This window comes from Diplotaxodon limnothrissa, linkage group LG16 (assembly GCF_057381915.1).
Source record: "Diplotaxodon limnothrissa isolate DT_005_m linkage group LG16, D_limnothrissa_male_GT1.1, whole genome shotgun sequence".
Lineage (NCBI taxonomy): Eukaryota > Metazoa > Chordata > Actinopteri > Cichliformes > Cichlidae > Diplotaxodon > Diplotaxodon limnothrissa.
The window spans coordinates 19,366,753-19,390,295 of NC_140611.1; the positions used below are offsets into that span (position 1 = coordinate 19,366,753).

At 40.7% G+C, this 23,543-nt stretch overlaps 1 protein-coding gene across 1 annotated transcript; it reads left to right on the top strand.

Annotated features, from left to right (window-relative positions):
• The first annotated feature begins 4,856 nt into the window (after positions 1-4,856).
• On the top strand, positions 4,857-18,016 carry LOC146616040 (uncharacterized). The gene is made up of 13 exons (XM_085374571.1): positions 4,857-4,887; positions 6,163-6,288; positions 6,371-6,463; positions 6,957-7,019; positions 7,108-7,266; positions 7,355-7,504; positions 7,605-7,763; positions 8,258-8,413; positions 9,195-9,319; positions 9,853-10,059; positions 11,334-11,889; positions 11,999-12,063; positions 14,720-18,016. The coding sequence occupies exons 1-13, from the start codon at positions 4,857-4,859 to the stop codon at positions 18,014-18,016; spliced, it is 5,187 nt and encodes a 1,728-aa protein (XP_085230697.1).
• Positions 18,017-23,543: the final 5,527 nt, after the last annotated feature.

A 23,543-nucleotide genomic window follows, 5' to 3' on the forward strand; every position in this document is an offset into this window, starting at 1 on the left:
TATCTGAAAAAGTCTCATGTTCCTTAAGTACATCTACCCTGTTGAACTTATTATGGGAAATAAATATTTAAATCAAAACAAGCTGCTGATTATTTCACATTTTACTTGTGAGCAACGGCACATTTAAATCTTACAAATATAGTTATTTGGCTTATATCGTGATAGATATCGTTATCGCCTGAAATGAAAAAAACATATCGTGATATGAAAAAATCTCATATCGCCCAGCTCTAGCTGGAAGCATGTAAATATAATAATAATAATAATAATAATAATAATAATAATAATAATAATAATAATAATAATAATAATAATAATAACCACTGCAGCCAAGAAGAGTGCCTGATGAGCCCAGTTGTAAGTAAGCTATTAAGACTCAATTGTACGCGGTGTTCCTGTTTTCCTCTGAAACAATAAGTTCCGTTGGAGCAGCCTTTCTCTGTCTCTCGCTAGCAAACCTGACCCGGGCAACAAAGTAAAGCTAGTTTTCGGCTATGAGCTGCGGACCTTCAGTAATAGTAATAAATCACATTCATGTAGTTGTAAACAGCAAGTAGAATGGGAGGGAGAGCCTTCAGTTTTCAGGCCCCTCTTCTGTGGAACCAGCTTCCAGTTTGGATTCGGGAGACAGACACTATCTCTACTTTTAAGATTAGGCTTAAAACTTTCCTTTTTGCTAAAGCATATATTTAGGGCTGGACCAGGTGACCCTGAATCCTCCCTTAGTTATGCTGCAATAGATGTAGGCTGCCGGGGGATTCCCATGATGCATTGAGTTTTTCCTTTCCAGTCACCTTTCTCACTCACTATGTATTAATAGACATCTCTGCATTGAATCATATCTGTTATTAACCTCTGTCTCTCTTCCACAGCATGTCTTTATCCTGTCTTCCTTCTCTCACCCCAACCGGTCGCAGCAGATGGCCGCCCCTCCCTGAGCCTGGTTCTGCCGGAGGTTTCTTCCTGTTAAAAGGGAGTTTTTCCTTCCCACTGTCGCCAAAGTGCTTGCTCACAGGGGGTCATATGATTGTTGGGTTTTTCTCTGTATCTATGAAGCGCCTTGGGGCGACTTTTGTTGTGATTTGGCGCTATATAAATAAAATTGAATTGAATGATAATATATTAAGTAATCCAAAGTATTCAGAATACGTTACTCTCATTGAGTAACGTAACACGTGCAAAATACATTTTGGGGCATGTATTCTGTAATGGAATACATTTTAAAAGTAACCTTCCCAACACTGGTGACCACTGAATAACCTTGAGTGCAGAGTGACAGTAACTATTCAACTCTTTTTAGGAGTTAAAACTAAACTCTCATGGAGTTACATTTTTACTACCACAGAGTAAAATTTAATTCATAACTAGAGTTCATTTTGATATTTTATAGTGTTACTCAAATGAAAAAAAGGTTTTCGGTATAAAATACTACAAAAACACCATACTGATTATTATGAATGTATGAATTTATTTATTAAAACAGCATTGTAATAGTGTAACATTCACCATTAAAACAGCTATTATAATGGCAGCTAAACAGTTGAGACGTGTGATCATATAGGCCTAACAGAATTAAAGAAAAAACTTGTAATTTAAAGAAAGCTTAAAGAAAGCACTTGTAATGCAGTGTTAACATGAGGAAGACTAAGTCTCCATTAAGCCAACAAATTAAATAATACAACTCTCTGACACAACATGAAATTGTGAATCACACCCATATAACATTTGGGCATCAAAACATTTGAAAGGTCTTAATTTCTCCCTTTCTAGGGCCAGTATCTTCTTAGGAATGGTTTCGTTTACTTGAAAAGCATGAAAATGATCATGGAAACATGTTTCATGCTCAACCATAACAAAAACAGCTTTACCATCATGCAAAATGATCAAAGCTATCTTGCTGAAAGCTGACATGTTTTCATAAGTGCCTGTGTAACACACACAAAGATTCTAGGTCTGACCAACTGTCTCAGCCGTGGGTAAAACGATGACAGTTAATAAAATTCTAAAAGAATTTATTAACACAATAATCAAAAGGTAACAGATTAAACAGTCCAGTGTCCCATTTGTGGACCAAGTAAAAACACACAGTCCAAGTCCGGAGCCAGCTATGCCACAAAGCCAGTTGAACTCCACACATTAACTTGAACAGGGTTAGCAGTTGTCCTATGAGACCTACCACCCTGTAAATAGATAGCCAGTGGTCACTCCGGCCTCTGCAACTCGGCTGCCTTTAGGCTGTGGCATATAATAGGCACTGGCCTATACAGAGAGACAAAATAGCACCTTCACTATATAATTCACAGCACACAACCCATCCATCCCAAACAGAACAGGTTTCAGCACATTACATACCTGCACAGAGAGACAAACTAACAGCAGTGTTTGTAGTGTGGGCTATAAGTAGACCAATGTATCAGTGCAATCAATTACACCTGCCTCTAATTAGTCCAACTCCATTATAGCCATTGGCTCACTGTAAATGTGACACACACAACCACTCCCAACCCAGTGCAGCTTCACACAATAATATGGAGATGAATTAATCCAGGCACATTAGTCTACCATGTTACACCTGTGCAAACAAAAAGCCCAACAATATATTCAACACCAATACACATTACCCAGTGTGTGAGTTTGACAGTGGTCTAAATCAACATGAAGATATGGAGATATAATTTCTGAGTATTCTTCAAACACATTTTAGCTGGACCAGACTCAACTGCTTTTAAACTCATACATTCCCAATGATAAGCTAATGCAAATTGATGTTTCCTTGCAAGTGGTGCAGTCAAATTCTTAAGGTTCTTAATACAGTCTTTGAAAAATTTGTGTTTGGCTTCAAATCTCATGGTCCAGATATGAATGAGAGGACCAATCTTTCGAACGCACCTCGGATAGTGGACCATGAAATGATGTTTTGGAATTAAGTTGCTTGATGGGTATAGTTCTCTAAAGAGTCTATGGTGTACAATAATCAGGTGCTTTAAATACACAGTCATTCCTTCAGTGATAGAGATTGGGAAAACGATGTTTAGAATGTGCAACAAATGCCAGTGCAAATCATCTTCTGGGATGAGATGAGATGAATGAATTCCCGCTGTTGTGCCTACATCAATATTGTACACAGAGGTCTGCAAAAATGTGTGCAGGCTGGACAGAGTGTCTTCATATTTCACACGTCAACGAAGTGACACTTGAACAGCTCATCAAATGCACGCAGTGATGTGCATGACTGACATGGAAGAAGCTTCCGATCCAAGACAATGTAGAAGCTGAAAACCTGTGCTTTCTAAGTCCCTGTGGCCAGGAGATATGGCTGGGGGTTTCCTTCATTATTCATGAGGTGATCCTCAAGGCTCTGGTAGGACTGAAACACAATAAAAAGCATAACTTTATAAGCCCCTTAGGTTAAGAAAAGGTGTTCCATGAACCACAGTATGTGGAACTGGATCCAACACTCATCTTCTTAGGACGTTTCCTTCCAGCTGGTTGTGGCGTGAGAAGATGCAGCAAAACAAGAAGAGAAGCCATGTCTGGTTGAGGGTATGAGCAGAAAAGAAGTGATCCATACACACATTATGCACACTACTGCTTTTTAAATAACTTTTAAAAATGAAAACTAAAATCACTACATTAATAAAATGTTACCTTGGGACACTACCTGGCTCATCAGCATAATCCCTTCCTTTGTTCAAGGCCGATTTCAGCAATCTTTTTAGAAGACAAGTCTCTTTAAGGTCTCTGGCTTCCCTGGCTACCTTGTCTTTAAAACTCGTGTTCCATTTTTCCAGGAACCTGGAAAAAATTCGACAATTTTTAGCCAAACAACTGTTTTAATCTGTGGATTATACATATGAACTACATAAGATACTGGACTCTTTCACACACCTCACATCTCCACACGCACTCTGGTTTTTCCTTTTGCACGCTTCTTATAATTTATAATTTCTTTTTATTAATAATTTCTTACATAAACTGTTATTTGCACATCTTACTGTAAATTTCTAAATTAAAGCTGTAATTTTTTGTAGTAATCTGTAAATATTACTGTCAATTCTATAATTTAATGGTCGGGCATTGCACAGCAATAAGCATTTCACCTCATGTCATACTGTGTATGGTTGTGTGTGTGACAAATAAAATTTGATTTTGAAATTTGAATTGGAACTCCAGACAGCTGGGCAGCCCAGCACCTGAGGGCTCTGGGACACACACCATCAGGGCCAGCAGCTTTACTGGAATGGAGTCTGCCCAGTTCCCTTGTGATTTCATCTGCTGAGAGGGACAAAGAGAGACAGGCTGAGGGGGCAAGACAGGGGGGAGGAAAATGGAGAAGATCGGAAGAGCTGGGAGTGGAGACAGAAGACGCAGGCAGATTTAGTTTGTTTGCACATTCAACGTCTCCATCTATTCCCACACCTTTCTTTTGTCTCTGGCCAGTAATGGTCCACATTCCCTTCCACACCTCCCTGGTGTTGTTTTCTTGGAGTTTGCTTTCCAGCTTCCTTCTGTAAGACTCCTTTCCCTCAGCAATCTTGGCTTTAAGCTCCTTCTGCACCAGTTTCAACTGTTCTTTGTCCCTGTTTCTAAAAGCTGTCTTTTTCTTGTTCAGTACAGCTTTAATGTCTTTGGTTACCCAAAGTTTCTTGTTGGGGAAGCAGGGAATATTTTTGGGGGGGAACAATAATATATAATAAAATAAAATGACCGTAATGCAGCATCTTCCTGTGGCTAAGCCTCTTCCTGCCTCTCTCTCTCTTTCCCCCTCTCTCTCACCTGTCCTCCTGGGTTTGATCTACCTAATCAGCAGGGAGCCGCAAGGTGAGGAGGTGTGAGGGAGACAGCCAGCAGTGAAGATGACCGGGCAGACCGATGTCGACATACCAGGTGAGCCTTGCTACATATTATAAAGCCCTCGGCTTCATGCACACCTAATCATACCTAACACAGGCTCCATTTTGCTCACGGATAGCATGTTTCTATTTCTGTCAGCCTGCTGATACTTAAATGGCTTGAGCTCTGTCAGCAGGCTTGGCTGGGATTTAGTGGGTGTTAAGTTCGGGAAGTACTTAAACTTTCTGTCCCTGGGCTTTCTAGAGATGAATCACAGACAGCAATGTGCAAAATTCTTGAACCGCTTCTCACCTAAAACCATTTCTTTAAGCAATAGTTCTCTTTAGGACACTGGCTGCTGTTTCATTTATTTTCAGTCCAGTCTCTATGCCTGACCGTTTTCAGGGGGATATTTTAATTTTTATTTGTTTGTTTGTTATTGTTGTTAAGCCAGTTAACACTGACTTATGAAACACAAGCATTAAAAAGACACCTAATTTAACAGCTTGTCATAAAACACAATTTGTTCTCATTTCTTTGGCACCTTAAATCATATAAAAAATGTCAAAGAAAACATATTTGATAGGCATGAAACAGTATTGTTGCAACCACAAGATGATTCCTAAAGAGCTATTTGTCAAAAACCTAAAAAAGATCTTATCATGGTGTGCAGTGTGTTCTTAAAAATTTGAGGAAACTTTACAGTTGTAAGATAAAAGAAGGTAGCAGGCTTAATAACCATCTACAGAAGATAAGCAGTATCTGAAAATCATGTCCTTGAGAAATCCAGCAAAGACCTGACACAGGAACTGAGAGATGCATCTGCCCTTCAGCTGATCCATTTACTGTTCACTGAAGTCTCATCAAAAATATTCTCAGTGGAAGGGTGGCTGTCAAGAAGCCATTATTAAAGAAGTGAAACCAGGAGAAAAGGCTGAGGTCAAATTGCAAAATAACTGGTCTGGCAGCAGCTCTTATGCAGTGATGAATCCAAATATGAAATTTTTCGTTCAAATAATTGCCAAAATACAGAGGAGGTCAGGAAAGAGGTACAACCATCTGTAAAACCCTGTGTGAACCCTGTGTCATGGTTTGGGGCTGTGAGAGTTCAGACTGTGTTTAAGAATAAAGGTGGTCTAATATCAACTTCCAAGCTTGTAAGAATTACACAGACTTGTTTTTTGCCTTATAATGGTGTATTTCCATGTATGTTTGCATGTTTCAATAGATAACTGCACCTCTTTCCCATTTTCATAGCAAAATATATATTACAAAAAAGAGGTCGCTGAAGACCTTTGCACAGCTCTGTATTTGTCCATCTGTTACCAGAAACAGGAGCAATTTTCACATTTGGAAGGACCAGCTTTGCTAATAATGTTCCCAGCAAGTTCTGGCTGAAGAATGACCATCCAAAGAAAACGTCATGTGGCGGAGAGCACTCTGCTGTTATCACAGGTACACTGTATGTATATTTTAGTAATGAAAGCTGACATTGTTCACTAATAACATTCTGTTTGTGCCTGCAATGGCGTTACAGAAAATGGGAGGTTGCTGATGTTTGGTGGCAACACATGGGGCCAGCTGGGGTTGAGAATTAAGCCTAGTGCCAGGAAACCAACCTCTGTGAAAGGTTAGTATTTTTCACCGTGGCTGGGTCATATTGCATCAAACTAGTTATTTTTTGTGTAAAGCATAAAAAAAATAAGCCCACATGACTTATTTTGTTAATCTAAGCCCCAAAATATAGAGTACAGTGCAATACAGTTTTATATACTGGGATCTTTATAATTAGAGCTATTTGTATCTATTCAAGCTATTTTGTTATATTTTGTAACTTATATATTACTTGTATGTAACCAGTTGTGTTGTATTGTTACTGTTCTTACTGTCTTGGAGCAATTGTGACCACATAGTTTCCTCTGGTATTGTGATTCTAATCACATAAAAGACAAAAAAATGTGAGACAAAAAAGGCAGAAAGTTGAGAAAATGTGTGATAAATTTGAATTATTTTTAATTGTTAACTAATGACCAGAACCAGAATTTGTTAGTCCATTAACAAGAAGATAATTGTGGTATTTTGAAGCCATTTTACTCACTATAATTACTGCATTTCCTTTCCAGCCTTGAAGTCTGAGAAGGTGAAGCTTGCAGCTTGTGGGAGAGACCACACAATTGTTTGCACATGTGAGACAATAAACAAATATTTAATTACACGTGAGAGATGTTTCCATGAACACTGTTGTCCTCAAAATGAGTATACTTGTATATTTAGTTCATGGCAGTGTATACAGTGCAGGTAGCAACCAGGACGGGCAGCTGGGTTTAGGCCATTGTGACAAGTCTACATACTTTCACCTGCTCCGCCCCTTCTGCGACTGGGCACCAATCAAAATGCTTTCTGCAGGATGCAACACCTCAGCCGCCTTAACAGGTTTGAACAATGACGATATAATAAGTTTCTCTGCTAGAAAAGATGATCTGGGCATATGTAAAGTGTATGTACGTATGTGTGTTGGTAGAGGATGGGAGGCTGTTCATGTGGGGGGACAACTCTGTGGGTCAGATTTCTTTTGGGGACGAGGGATTTGCTGCAGAACCCAGAGAGGTCCACGTTGGAGAAGCAGTCATATGGGTGTCCTGTGGGTATAAGCACTCAGCTTTTGTGACAGGTACAACGCAGTCCAGCCACATGCATCACTGCAGTAGGTCCAATGTTAAATGAACCAGTCTTCAATACTTGTGTCATTTATTGTGTTGGATTTGTCCCAGTTTATGGTCGTCTCTACACGTTTGGTGAGAGTGCGAATGGAAGACTCGGTCTTCAGGAGGAGCAGCTGGCCAATCACAGAATTCCTCAGCAGGTGCAGGGAGTCCTGGGTCATGTCACCCGAGTGTGCTGTGGAGGAGAGCACACAGTGGTCCTCACAGGTATGCTAACAATTTGTTATTTTTAAAGAAAAGCATAAAACATCTGTGAAAGGAGCTGGTTAAACAGCGATGGAAAAGGTATTCAGGTCTTTAACTTAAGCAAAAGTATCAGTGTGCCTGATAATGATTTTCACATTATTGTGGGAAAAAATAAGGAGAAAATACTATCGCTTTTACTGTATGCATTAATATGTATGCAACATTTAATGTCAGCTGATCAAAGTAGGGCTGATTTTAACTGTAAAACACATGTGGTGATCACATCGTGTTTCCTTCTTTAAAATCTGCCACAGAACTCAACTTGTTTGATTATGTTAGACACTTTAAGGGACAGAATAAGTGATCTCAGCTCAAATGTAGCACAGACACAATGAAGAAGAACATCAAAATAAATTCCCCTGAGAATAGTGCTCTTGTACAGTAGTTGAGTAAATGTACTATACATCGCTTTGAATCAAAAGGGTTCTTTCCCTCTGTCTGCTTTGCTGTGCCAGAGAAGAACGTGTACACATTCGGCAGAGGTCAGTACGGTCAGCTGGGCCACGGAACATTTCTGTTTGAGGTTCATTTGCCAAAAGCGCTGCAGCACTTTTGTAACAGCAAGGTCAGACACATCGCGTGTGGAGAGAACCACACAGCTGTGGTCACAGGTAAGCCATCTTTGAAGGTCATTGTGACTTTAAAAGTAGCATTTCCCATTCACCTTTTTAGATGTCCATGCATGTTTTATATATGAAAGCATATAAAGGCCAATAATAACTGTTTTAATGGAATATAATATATCTACAAGCTTTAAGGAAGGAATTATTTAAAAAAGTTTTTCTGTGATAAGTTCAAGAAACAAACTTCTTTAGGACATATGACTTGTGTACCACGCATAATTAAACACACAGCAACAAACCTGTAATCAGGTTAAAAGTACCATTAGTGAGGTAAATAAAACAAATTAACTGATGATGAAGACGAAGTGGAATCTCTTTTTTCCCCATCCAGCATAAACATGTCACTGAGGTGCTGTTTAATCACACAGCAGCCAGTCTGCCACTGTGAGGTGTTCAAATGCAAGTTCAGCAACTCACAAGCTTTCTCTAGAATTTGCTAAAGTGACTAATTTCATAAACTTTCTCAGATGTTGTCTGCCTCTAGAGGTATTCAGTTGATTATCACCACATGTGAGTCAGTTTTCGAGGGGGTAGATAAATCCAAGTTTTGTCAGTTAACTAAATGATAAATCTAATTTCAGCCAAACAATGTACTAAAAACCAATATTCAGTATTCAAACTTTTCATTCCTATGTGCATTTAAAAAGGGAATTAAATAAAAATCAAGGATTTTGTTGTTTATAAAATGTGTTAAAAGCAAAACGACTTCAGCCAGGATAGAAAACCTTCAGTCTGTGTTTGATGCATTTATCCTCCCCCTGCTCCACAGACAGCGGGCTGCTGTACACGTTTGGTGATGGTCGTCATGGAAAACTCGGGTTAGGGGAGGAAAACTTCATCAACCAGTTCAGCCCGACACTCTGCACACGTTTTCTTCAATACGCTGTTCAGTCAGTAAGTGAAGGTGATGTGAAGGGCTTTAAAAGTAATCTTCATAATCAGTCAACTCCCTCCAAAAAGGCCATAAAATGTATGAGAGGCACCACAGCTTGTAACAGGAAGCCTACTACAGCAGGATGTATCCACAGCACCATCAGTGATCGATAACAGAATATTCTTCACCAATCACCCCAGGAAGAGCAGCTGAAGCTGTGCTCACAGCCAGCACCTGGATACTTTCAGAGATCAGCCTTTTAATGAGTAATGAGCTCTGAATGGATCGTGTAGTGTCACATCATATCGCCTTTCTTTGCATCTGCAGGCTTTCTCCTATTTGGCAGCTGATTGTTCATAGGGAGCAGTATTCTTAGATACATCAGAGGTAAACTTCTCTCAAAGTAAGGCAAACGTAATCTCGAAAACAATCTTGCTGTAGCCTTGAGGGAGTAATATCCTGTATGTCAGCAGGTAAATGAGTGAAGAGCAGACTGAGAGTTAATCAGCTAAATGTAACAAAGATGTTTTCTTGTGTCCTCTCTCCCCGTCAGGTGTCGTGCGGTGGTCACCACATGCTGGTCGTGGCTACACCCAGGCCAGCAGAGAGCCAAGAAGCGGTGCCAGAGAAGGATGTCTTAATCGCAGACTACTTTCTGGAGTCAAGTTTTACCAAAATCATCTTTAAAAACAAGTTCATCAGTCCAACTCCACCATCACCACTCTCAGCCCTCTCAGCCCGGGCACGCCACCGAGACAGAGTGAGACCCTTCAACTTACTGCTCATTTTTAAAACACTTAATTCAATTCAATTTTATTTATACAGCGCCAAATCACATCAACAGTTGCCTCAAGGAGCTTTATATTGTAAGGTAGACCCTACAATAATTGTTTTTTATGTTATAGTTTAATTCATGGAAATAAGTTACCCAAATCTATTTGGCCCTGAATGAAAAAATGATCGCCCCCTAAACCTAAGAACTGGTTGTGCCACACTTGGGCAGCAAGAACTGCATTCACGTATTTGTGATAACTGGCAATAAGTCTTACATCTCTGCAGAGGGATTTTAGCCCACTCTGCAGGATTTTTTTTTTATTCAGCCACATTGGAGGGTTTTTTTCTAGCATTTTGGATCTCCATTGGATTTCTACGGAGCCCTGCAGGGGACATGGGAGAAAAAAAAATTAAGACGGACTTTTGCGAGATCTCACAAAAGTTTTAGCCGCATTCTTCGGACGCCGGCTCGAAGCCAACCGGGAGGTCGAGGCACGATGTGCCGGGAAAGCGGTGTTCCACCCGGCTGTAGTAGGTCTCGACCTCCCGTTAACGGGAGGTTAAGAATGCGGCTAAAACTTTTGCGAGTCCCGAGTTTGTTTTGCGAGATCCCGAGTTTGTTTTGCGAGATCTCGCAAAAGTCCGTCTTAATTTTTTTTTCTCCCATGTCCCCTGGTTCTCAAGATGTTTTTTGGCAAAGGTGAGACGAACCTTTGTGTTGTTTTAGATCAGCAGTGGTTTTCTCCTTGGTGCTCTCCAATGGATGGATCAGACTTCCAAAAAAATGTGGTTGACCACAGTTAATTCATGATTCAACAAGGGTGCAGATTACTTTTTCACACAGGGCCAGGCATGTTTAGATACCTTTTTTCCTTAATGAATTTAAAAAGTGCATTTTGTAATTAGTCAGGTTATCTTTGTCTAATATTAAATTTTATTTGAGGACCTGAGTGTGATAAACATGCAGGCATGTTGAAAAAAGAAATCAGTAAAGGGGTTGGGGTGGAATTGATTTTTTTTCTTTTATTTTTTATTTGACCTGTGCAGTCATGAAACAGGTATTTAAGTGTATTTTATGCGATAATAAAACGTTAAACATTTGAAACCCATGCTTGCAGAACCCCTTGGAAAACTTGTATGACCTGTATTATATCAATAGGGGGCAGTGTTGCACCACACTGCAAATCTGCCACTGGTTGCTGACGCTCCATAGATACATTTCCAAACTTAAACTCGAGAATCTCGTTTCCTATTTTTCAGGTTCGTTCTGTGGAGTTGTTTGGGGATAAGTTTCAGAGCCTCCCACGGCTTAACTCTGACTTTCTCAACACATCTCGGCAAAGATCCAGAAATTCCCTAACTCTGAAAACCCTTTCAAATGATGCTACTACCCCTTCATCATCCCCTAAACCAAAATCAGAGGTGACAGGAAGCCCACTTCTCTCCCCCAGATCTCGATCCATATCCCCTCAGAGTCCACTGTTATCCTCTAAGGCATCAACCCCACATTCACAATCATCATTCACGCTTCAAAGTAAAGCATCCACGTCTGCTTCTTCTAAGTCTAAATGCAAAAAGGTGCCCTCTCCTTTGCTTTTACCAAAGTCTATAACAAAATTAAACCCCAGCAGTCCTGTAGCTACTAAAATGACTGCAAAGCCTAGACTAAACCGAGCAGCAGCCACTAAGAAGCCTCTAAGTAACAAATTCTCATCTCCTGTGCCACCTAAAGAGCCCTACACCCCGACTAGACCCCCCAGTAATGTTTTCATTAAAAATCTAAAGGAGGAAGAACATTCTGCCCCAACACAAACAGGTACTTGAATTCTATGGTTTCAACAAGTGGCAATAAATGTTATAGCCAGCTTTTAGCTGATGCTTGAGCGGGTTTAAGCTGTTTAACCTAATTTTGTCTGTTATTTCAGGAAATGTTAAGAGACAAATAATCACTGAAGAAGTGGAGGAGAAAGAAGTCTTTTCACCATATATGGTGAGAGAAGACATTTTTGATGGCTCATTATGCGATGGTTTCTCTTAGATAGAGCAGATAAATACAGTATAGTCCACAGAGTCTTAAATGTAGAGTGAGACGACTGTTATTTTCCTCTTCTGGCTTCTTCTCTCTGGTTTGGATTAAACGCACTGCAGGGCAGGAAGCAGCAACGTAGAACACTCTGACTTTTTCCAGGAAATGTGCATACATCAGCATACGTGCTGTGTATACTGTATGTGTGTGTGTGTGTGTGTGTGTGTGTGTGTGTGTGTGTGTGTGTGTGTGTGTGTAAAGAAATTTTCCACTTGGTAAAACAATGAAGAAAAATATAAAATTGAATATCTCTAATGAATCTTCATCAGCCAGTTTCAGATATTTGGACAGCTTCTGCTGATACACAAATTTGTTTGGGCTCCAGCCCCTAGATGCACAAACACACACACGGATACACACACACACACACATGCAGTGCTTTGGAAAAGTTCTCAGGAATCTTGCCACATCTCATCAGTGTTTCCACAACCAGTGATGAAGCAAGTTGAGAAAGAGTCTCCTACTTTGCTGTGTGCTATGGGTTACTGCAACATGTGGTGCCCCCCCCCCCCCCAGCAATCCTGTCCTCACTGCAGGGGTAAATTTGTGTATTTGTGTTTGCACAGTACTGTATGTGTGTCCTCACATGTGTGGGTTTTAAGTGTGAGAGAAATTTCAATTTTATTTATATCATGCTAAATCACAACAACAGTTGCCTCAAGGTGTTTTATATTGTAAGGTAAAGACCCTACAATAACACAGAGAAAACAGAGAAAACATATCATATGACCCCCTATGAGCAAGCTTTTTGGTGACAGTGGGAAGGAGAAACTCCCTTTTAACAGGAAGAAACCTCCAGCAGAGCCAGGCTCAGGGAGGGACTGGCATCTGCCGCTACCGGTTGGAGGTGAGGGGAGAAAGATGGTACAAAGACGCGCAGTGGCAGAGTTCCAGAGATGACTAATAACTAATGATTGCAGAGAAGTGTATAAACGCATAGTGGGTGAGAAAGGTGGCTGAAAAAGAGAAACTCAATGCATCATGGGAATTCCCCAGCAGCCTAAACCTATTGCAGCATAACCAAGGGAGGATTCACGGTGACCTGATCCAGCCCTAAATATATGCTTTATCAAAGACGAAAGTTTTAAGCCTAATCTTAAAAGTAGAGATAGTGTCTGTCTCCCGAATTCAAACTGGAAGCTGGTTCCACAGAAGAGAGGCCTGAAAGCTGATGGCTCTGCTTCCCATTATACTTTTAAATACTTTAGGAACCATAAGTAAACCTGCAGTCTGGCAGTGCAGTACTGTGCTGGGGTGATGCAGTGCTATAAGGTCATTAAGATAAGATGGGGCCTTATTATTCAACACCTTGTATGCATGGAGAAAGATTTTAAATTCGATCCAGCATTTAACAGGCAGCCAGATGAAGAGAAGCCAGAATAGGAGAGATATGCTGTTGCTTTCTAGTCCCTGTCAGTACTCTTGCTGCACCATTTTAGATTAACCGAAGGCCTTTTAGGAAGTTTTTACAACATCCTGATTATAACGAATTACAGTAGTCCCGCCTAGAACTAGTTTTTCAGCGTCAGTCTGAGACAGTGTAAAAGTGTAAAGTGTGCGTGTTAGTCCCCATAGGGAAATAGTTCCTCTGCATTTAACCCATTCACCCAGTGAAGCAGTGGGCAGCCACCAGTGTAGCGCCCGGGGAGCAGTGTGTAGGGACGGTACCTTGCTCAGGGGTACCTCAGGGTAGCCGTTCAGTGGAGTCGAACCACCACTCTACCTACTGAGCTATCCCTGCCAGTATGTTTTCTAAAATAATCAGTAATCAAGAGAATAAAATATTGTATTATACATAGGTATTTAATGAAAACAATCAATTTTGGAGAGAAGGTTTATGAGGTGCTGAACTTGTTTTTAAACACCTCACAATGGCAGACTGGCTGCTGTGTGATTAAATAGCACCTCAGTGACACCCTGTGAAAGATTTTCTACTTCAATATGTAGAAAAGTTTCAGCTAAGACATCACAGACAGTGGATTTATGCTGGCATCAGGTAATCCACTGGGACTGTATCCGAGCTTGACTTTGTGGTGTTATGCTTGATTCTTGGTATTACAAATGAAATCTATATATGTGTAATTTAGCATGAATTGACATTGAAATCGTTGAGATTTAACAGAACTTTTACAGTCATTGGTGGTCAAAAGGCGGGTTCACTGTGACATCATAATTTTCAGCAGAAACACTTTTTTTCATTCACTTTTTGTCAGTGCCATAACTCGGGAAGAGAAGGGGAATATATTTCACCAAACTGCTGACACTAATTATTCGTGCACACCTACTAAAGTCTTCAGTGCAACTAATTATACGAGTCTGCCCTGACATTCTATTTACACTTTGAAAACCACTGAAATATACCTCTAGTAGTCTATAATAGTAGGGTGCAAGTACAGTAGGTAGGTAAGATGATATTTAAAGCATTAAAAACACATAAAACATTGAACAAATTACATATGCAGTTATACTGACGGCCGCTCCGCTTGTGCAGCTTTCCTTCTTTAATCTACTTTTCTTTTTCGTATTATATCTTTCTGAATCCTTATGTGATTTGTTACAGGGAAAGAAAAAGGGCAGAGCTTTTAGACATGCAGTAAAGGAAGAAGAACCATTTGCACAACAGATCCAGACTAACGAGAAGACCGACCGAAACTCCCCTAAGGTTTTGCCAACAGAGCTTATGAAGGGCCCCAGCACCTTGAAGACAGAAGTGTCTCCTCTGAAGAGCACAAAGAAAAATCACAAAGTGACTTCAAACAGCAAAGAGAACATCACCAAGGAGTCCAGCAACATCAAACCTTCAGAAAACAGGCAAGCTCAAAAGCAGCTCCCGCATTTTAAATCATCACAGCAAGATAAGAGGAAACCGTCAGAGCATAGCACAAAAACACAACAGACGCTGACAGATGCACAGGAGAGAGTGACTGAAGTGAAGCACAAGACGAGGAAAACTGAGGATTTGAGAGAAAGTAATGAACCGAATGAAGAGGATAACAGCTCTCTGAAGAAAGGCTTGACAAGGACCCCAAAAAAGGAGACAAAGAAATCATCATCTTTAGATCCGAAATTTCCTTCTATCAAGGTCAGTAAAGTGAATCAAGCAGCCAGTCTAGCATCCACAGAAAATGCCGTAAAGGAAAATGAAGCAACTCAGAGGGGAAGTGATGACGTCAAACCTGTTGAAGTGGCGAGTCGGGGGACACGGCGAGTCAAATCGACTCTAACAAAAGATCAGCACAAGGTTAAATCTGTACCAGGAGTGGATGCTAAATCGCCAGCAGCACAGGAAGAAAACACAACACCTTTTAAGGCTGAAACCAAGAAATCTGTCTCCAGAAAAACACCATTGCAAGTTAAGGGAAAATTGCAAGAGCTTAAACCAACACCAGTCAAGGATCAAAGTAAATGTGCAGAAAATCCCCTCATTGAAGGTGAAAGCAAAGAAAAGTGTGAGGAAAATGAGTTAAATTGTGCCAAAGACGCCACTCTGAAGATGAAAGGTGGAACTGTGGATGAGCAGAAATTGTCAAAAATAAAGGACAAAAAGACGGCAAAGGAATCCGGTGCTGAACAGAGGGCAAAAACAAAACGAAGAGGAGGAGGCAAGGAAGAGGAAATCAGAGTTAAAGGTGAGGGGGATGTTGACTCTGAGAATAAGATGAAGGCTAAACCAAAGAGTGAAGCTTCCAGCCTGCCGTCATCTCAGCAGGATACACCTACAGAAGTGAGAGGTAACCCAATTTCCCCTCAAAGCCCAGAGGTGGATTCTCCTAGAGCTGCAAAACCCCTGCGAGGCGCTAAGCCTGTTGTTATGGATTCCCGTGTTTCTGAAACAGATGAAGAGGACACTTGGGGCAAGAATGGGGGAAAAACAAATTGGGGAGAAATTCTCAGTAATTCAGCGTCACTTCTTCCAGTTGCTGGGATTGCAGGTGCAGCTATTGAGGTCCTTCGTGAGGCAGTGACAAGTGTGCAGTCTGACAGTGACAAAGCCACCTCGACACCCTCTAAAACGCTCAGTAAAGTCAGACAATTCACGAAGCAGAGTGCAGTTACGAAGCCGTCCTTGTGCTCCACATTGTCACATTTTTCTTCCTCGAATGAAACGGAGGATGGCCTGAAGACAGATGCTCAAGCTGGTGTTCCATCGGAATCTGTAAATGAATCCCAAGAAGTAGAAAATGATGACAGCAGTTGTGATCCATCAGAGGGGGAGGCAGTGAAAGGGAGCCTGTCTGAGCATATCAGGGGTGAACACATGGAAGATTCACAAAAAGAAGTGGAGGAGAAATCCGACAAGGCATCTGGAGAGGATGAGGATTCTGAGGATGGGGGAAAGAATGAAGATGAAGATGTCGAGAGTGGAAGTGACAGTGAAGATAAAAGGGAAGAATGTGAGAGTAGTAGTGACAAAGAAACAGGAGAGGAGAGCAATACGGGAGAGGGAGAGGAAGATAATGTATCTGAGGAAGAAGAGGGTGACGAGAAAACAAGCAGGAGTGATGAAGATGAAGGAAGTGATAAAACTAATGCTGCTGAAACTGAAGGAGAGGAAGAAAGCAGTAAGAAGACAAGTGATGGATTGAGTGACTCTGATGGGAGTGAAGGAGCTGAGGAGGAAGAGGAGGAAGGTGAAAATGAAGAGTCCAGTGATGAAGAGAGTAAAGAGGATAAAGAGAAGGAGAGTGAGGATGAAGAGAAGAAAAGCGGTGATGAATCAGAGAGCGATGAGAGCACGAACCGAGAGTCAGAGGGGGAGGAGGACGGAGAGGAAGGAGACACTGCAGAATCTGCCAAAACTGAAGAAGAAGAAAATGATGAAGATGAAGAGGGCGAAACTGAGGAACAAAATGATGCCTCCACAGAAAATGAGGATGAGGAGAAGGACTCGGTTGAAGATGAAGAGGCAGATAAGAGTGAAGGAGAGCAAGACAGTGATAAGGGAGAGGAAGAAGAAGATAGCGAGGCTGATGAAGAGGAACTCCAAGATGAAAAAAGTGATGAAGAAGAAGAGGAAGAAGGAGGTGAGGAAAGGGAAGAAAGTGAGTCCGTAGGTGATGGGGAAGCTGAGACAGAAGATGGAGAGGATGAGGACAAAGAAGAGAGTGAGGAGGAGGAAGAGTCTGCAGAAGAGGAAGAGGAAGAAGAGGAGGAGGATACAGGGGACGAAGACATAGAAGCTGAGGAAGAAGAGGAAGAGAAGGAGGAGGATACAGGGGACGAAGAAACAGAAGCTGAGGAAGAGAAGGAGGATACAGGGGATGAAGAAGAAGAAGCTGAGGAAGAGAATGGAAGTGAGGAAGAGGAGAAATCAAAAGGAAAAAATAAAAGCATGGAGCCTGCTAAAAAAAATCTGTTAGAGAGTGATGAAGGGGAGGAGGAGGAGGGGGAGGAGGGGGAAGGTGAGGAGGAAGGGGAAGAAGAGGAAGAACAGCAAAAACAGACAAGGCTAAGAGGAAAAAGGAAAGACATGAAAGGTAATGATGAGGAAACTGATGATGAAGATGAGGATAGTGAGGAAGAGGGTGATGAAGAAGAAAGGGATGAAGAGAATAAGGAAAAGGGAAATGAGAACCAGGAGGAGGAGGAGGCAGAAGAAGAGGGAATTGAGGAAGAGGAAGAAGGAGATGAAAATGAAGAAGAGGAGGAGGAGAATGAGGAAGAGGAGGACCAAGCAAAATTAGCAAAGAAAAAAAAAGAGAAGCGACAGAAACCGCCACCAGACAGAAGCAGCAAACAGAAAGAAGCACCCAAACCAGCACCGAGGACCAGGCAGAGAGCTGCAGGGGGGGCGAAAGCTGAGGACTCTCAGCAGTTCTGGAACGATGTCCTGCCTCAATACCTAGACCTTCAGTGACCACGCCCACGGTGAAGCCACACCCACAGAAATCTCAGCTAAACACGAGCTTCGTCTGAGTTATTCTTTATGCTCTGAAAACACATAACAAGTGTGTCTAAGCACTTTTCAAAAACCCTTACACTGTCCAAGGCAGTCAAGCCATTTATACTGCAATCTAAGTTTTGTCAAGAACTATTTTCATGTGCGTATTGATATCCATGTGGTGCTCTGTGTAGAACAACACTAAAGTGGTGTATTTGGCACTACCTTTGTCAGGATCCTGGGTCTCCTGAACCAGCGTTTTTAGTTCTTTGTGATTTTTGTATTTTGTACTCGTGTGATTTATTCTATGGTTTCTAGTTTTGATCCCCTGCCCTTCATGTTTCTCTGTGCCCCCTCTGTTCCGTGTAAGTCTCTGTGTTTCTTAGTTGCTGTCTCCACCGTGTCAAGTTCGCGTCTCCGTGCTTTGCTTCCTGTTTTACTTTGAAGGTCTGTGTCTTATGTGAATGTGTTCTGCTTTGCTTCCTTGTCTCATCAGTTCTGATTTCTCCCAGCTGTGCTCTCCTTCTGTGTCTCATTCCCCTCGTTACTTCCCAGTGTATTTAAACCCTGTGTTTCTCTGCGTCAGTGTCGTGTTGTCCCTCAAGCTGTGTGTTTCCTCATGTTCCTCTCTGTAAGTTGTAGTTCATATTTTCCCCAGTTTAGTTTTGTATGACTTCCCCTGCCAGCAAATAAAGCTGAGTTCTTTGTGTTTAAACCTTGTGCCTGAGCGCCTGCATTTTGGGTCTGGCTCCTGCCTTCCACACAGCGCTTCTTGACAACCTTAGCTTAAACCTTAGCTTGAGGGCACTGAAGCCAAAATGTGAACACATAGACTTGACATGACTTAACTGTTTTGCGAATTTGCTTATTTTGCACATGAGTGACATTGATATTTATAAAGAAAACACACTGAGAATGACATATATTAATAATAATAATAATGATGATGATATGGAGGTACGACACACTAGGTTCCAAAGAAGCTCAAAAGCTGCAGCTGTTGAAACAAATGAACGTTTAAGATAACATGATTATGTTCAATGGACACATATATTTCCAGGTTTCAGTGTATCTAATTACGCTGCTATACTCACGAGTCACTTGGATGGATGTATAGCTAACAAACTGTGAGATGCCATCATGTCAATGTGGATCAAAATCTCTGAGGAATGCCATGAAGACAGTCATTAGCAAATGTACCTAAAAGTAACTGGTGATGGTATGTTCCTATTGTCTTAACCCTAATCAGAGTGTTTATGTATTTATTATAGAGCCTTGAATTGAATACTATATAATTTTCTAATGTATATCTAGGCTCCAGTCTTCCACCTGTTCTGATGAATGTATATAAAATACTGAAAACAGCTTTTTTATGAGTCAGTTATTTCAGAATATTTCATATTTGTCAAAACATATTATGTTTGCAGCAAAAAGTGTACAATGAAGTACTGAAACATGTCACACAGAAATAGGAGAAAACTTGTGTTGATCACAGTGTAGTTAATAGAAAAAGATAATAGATAATAGAGAAAGCATTTTGATGTGTGAGTGTTGTTTTTAAGACAAAAACATCATTCAGTTGGGCTTAAGTTAAATATGCACACATATTTCTGTTTTAAGGCTCTTCAGACATGCTCCATTACATCAACCAGCTGTGTCTGTTATCTGATGCTGAACAGAGTTTTTACAGTGGGGTTTTCAGAGCACCTTCATTAGAAACTGCTGCCTGCTGCAGAGTAAAATGAGTAATTTGTGGCCACTCAGCTTAGAATAATAAGACAAATGTTATTGTTAAGATAGGACAGCATTTGAGTGACAATAATTAATTTTTTAATGCACATGTTTTTCTTCTTTGGGAAAAACATTCTGCAAAAATTACCCACAAGTCTGCTTACAGTGCTTACAAGGAGTTTCAGATGTTAGAAAAGGTATGCTTGGAGGAGTAAAGGTGAGGCTTTCAAACCTAAGAACAGCTGTCAAGCATGGTGGCAGGTGATAGTAGCATACTCTGGGCTGTTAAAACTGCTTTTTACTTTTTCCTCGGGAGTGCAGGTCTGCCTCAGGGCAGAGTCAAAGACCTCAATTCTTCTCCTCACACTTGGACAGCAGCCCCACATTAAGTGGGCGTGTGCAGCACACGTTGCCAGATTGTCTTCACCTCCATGCCCCGATCAGTAATAATCTGTTCTCTCTCTGTTCCCTCCTGCTGTCAGCTGAACCCCGTTAATTGGTCTCCAGTCTCCTGCCTTTTGTCAGTGGAGCAAGTCCAAATGTTTTCTCAAAACCCGTAATCAAACCCTACAAACCGAACCCCTAAAGCACCCTGGGGGTTAAACTTGCAGCTCAAAGAAATCATCAAAAGCCCAAATTTTATCAGGATGCATAAAAATTATGTAGAAATCTTTCTTATTTATTTGTAATAATTCACTGATTCAAATTTTACATTCAGCATATGGCTCAAGTTCAGTTATTCTTTGCTACCTTGATGTTGACTAAATTCCTGCAACACTACTTTGTGTTTACACTAGGCACAATTCTTGTCTTGAGCTGGATCAGAAAGCAGCTCTTGTCTGTAAACAACAGTTAAACTCATCGGACTAAATCCAGAGACAGTCCTAAGACAAAATTACTGGTGGTAACCAGCACAACAAAGTGTTAAACGAATCAACCAAAGCCAAGACGGTCACCTGAACCCACATATAATTACTGCTCTGGAGATCCTCTCACAGTCGTTTCACTGCACGCCCCTCTTTCCTGTTCCCTGTCGAGACAAGGAGAGTTTTGACACCTTCATGTGTGGACTCGCTCTGCTGCACTACACACTACACAGGGTTTCTATCCAAACCTCATGCTTGTCTTAGACAGAAAATTAAACACCAATTAGTCCTGCAGGAGCTCTGTAGTCTCTCAGCTTTTCTGCAGTGCGTGCATGTACACGTGTTATGAAACAGAGCAATCATTAGCTCTAGAAGACTGTCAAGTAAACGTCAAGTCAGATCTTGCAAAAAACATACTACAGAAACAGCTTCTGTTTCAGCTATAGGAGACAAAACACTAAAGACAGATCATGATGGTTACTATAGAACATCTCATCAGAGTATTGTTGCTAGGAAACAACTTGGATTCAGCTCGACTTCTTATAAAATGTTCATCATTAGGAAACTGAAACAGGGAGCAAACTTGTGCCCAAGTTTCCATGTTGCACTGTTTCTGCAGCTCTCCAGTGGTGATGAAAGAGCAGAGCGGCTCAGCATAAAGGTTAATATAATTTAAACCCTATCAGGTAAACAGAGCTGGTTCACAGCAGACATTTTGACTTGTGAATCACCAACACAATGAACGGCTAACATTACTAAGTGCTGAGCTGTGTTGCTGTAAGCAGCCATTGTTTATGTGATATTATTTTCAGCTGTTAAGACAGAATGGATGTGACTTATTAAGGGGACGAGAAAGAAACAAGAGCTCTCTGCGGGGGAATATTTCAGCTTCCAAAAGGGAACAGAGCAGAGAAAACGGCCACAACAATACACATCAATACTCGTTTCCAATCATAAATGATTTCATTAACACTCAACTTTACAAATATACAGAAGTTCAGACAAAATTTGTAACGGTTTACTAACTACAACCTTTTAATGTTTATTTTACTTTACCTTTACTTTTACTGAATTATTTTATATTCTGGTGAAACATGCAATGCTTTGAACATAAACTTAAAGCAAACAAACAAAGATCAAAAGTCCTGCCTTCGCTAAACTAAGAGTACCAAATATTATACTATTCTACATGCAAACAAGATCATAAATAAAAGTGTCAGCAGTGCGGTATGTGCATGCGTAATTTTATATCTGTCACATTTAGGTTCGTTAAGTGTTTGGATGATGCACATTGTTCTTAATAGTTGAATAAAGTCTAGAATCCACTGAGATGTTCTGCTTGACCTTCCTTGCTTTTCTGCTTGGCCTTGAGAAACTCCTGGGTTGCCTTTGCAGCCATGCGATAACACTGCCTCCACTGTGTTTGACAGATGCTTTGGATGATGAGCAGTCTCTCTCCTCCTCCATACTTGTCTCTGCTCATCATTCTGCTACAAGTTCATCAGAACTGTGCAAGCGCCTTTAAATGCTTGCTGCCAAAGTCTAATCTAGCCCCATATTCATTAGCGTAACCAGCTGTCTGCACCTTGTTGTAAGATCTTCTGTATTTACATTCATGAACTCTTGATTGTAGACTTTTAAAATGATGTGTTTGCAGAGTCATAAGTACAAAAGCTTTGTGGCTCCAGTTATATCTAATTTTATAAAATACTATTCAGTGGTTCACTCTGTAAGTTAACCATAAATATTTTCTACTTGCAGTTTTAGATCAGTGATAGAAAAGGCATTTGGAGGCTTAATAGCACCTAATAATTCAATTCAGTTTTACTTATATTGGACTAAATTACAACAACATTTCCCTGAAGGTGCTTTATATAGTAAGATAAATCCTACAATATTAGAAAGAACCCCTAACAATCACACGACTCAAGCACATAGCAACAGTGGGAAGGAAAAATTCCTTTTTAACAGGAAGAAACCTCATAATGAACCAAGCTCAGGGAGGGGCAGCCATCTGCTGCGATTGGTTGGTGGTAAGAGGAGGGGAAAGAAAAGAGAGCAGAAGGAGACAGGACAAAAAATAAAGTGCCATATCTCTGATTTTTTTTTTTTAATTCTTGGACTCTAAGGTTGCTCTGTGATTCACAGCTCAAAATTATAATTTTATGTCTAATACTACTACCATCCACTGTCTTAAAGAAGCTATTTTAGCTTATTTCCCTCTCTCTTTAAGGCAAGTTGCTTCTGATTGGTTACCCCTTGCAAACAGCAGGTAGGTGGGGATTGTGTGCTCACAGTCAGGCGTGTATGCTTGAGATGACCATATTAGGGATATCCGCTCTCACTGACGTCACACAGAGTTAAAAGTGAAAAACAAAACAAAACGCGTTTGGCCAGTCTGAAGCCTGAACTCTTGGCTCACAGAGATTACTGACCTCATTATTTTGAAGTTTGGACATGTTTGTAAAATAAAATTAAATATACCCAAGTGTGCATAAAAGCCCCCTTCCATTTCTCACATTAAATGTGATAGATTAAAGAACTCACACTCTAATAAAAGCTTGTTTGATGATGTGTGTGAAAAACACTGCTGCGAGGCTACTTTTATCTTCATTTTAAATCAACTTGCTAAAAAAAGGCAAGAAAGGCTCTGAGTTTTCTGAAGATTTATGATTTTTTCTGGAAAAACTTTAAAAAGATTCACTGGAATTACAAACTGGTTGTACAACTGGCTGATACTTGTCACTTTTGAAAAGTGTCCATCTGATTTTAAACTAGGCTGAAATCTAAAATCTGTTAAAGATGTTGAAACTCTGTACAAAGTGCTATTGCAACACACTCTGAAACTCTCTCCCACTGAGCCGAGTTCTGTGGTCTCTTTTAAAAAGGAGCTGAAAATGTTGCTT

Bases quoted from the DNA above. Each gene is read 5' to 3' on its own strand.
- LOC146616040 (XM_085374571.1), top strand. From the start codon at position 4,857: ATGACCGGGCAGACCGATGTCGACATACCAG. The intron at 7,020-7,107 runs GTGAGACAATAA...TTGTATATTTAG, and splicing joins CCACACAATTGTTTGCACAT to TTCATGGCAGTGTATACAGT. The intron at 11,890-11,998 runs GTACTTGAATTC...CTGTTATTTCAG, and splicing joins TTCTGCCCCAACACAAACAG to GAAATGTTAAGAGACAAATA.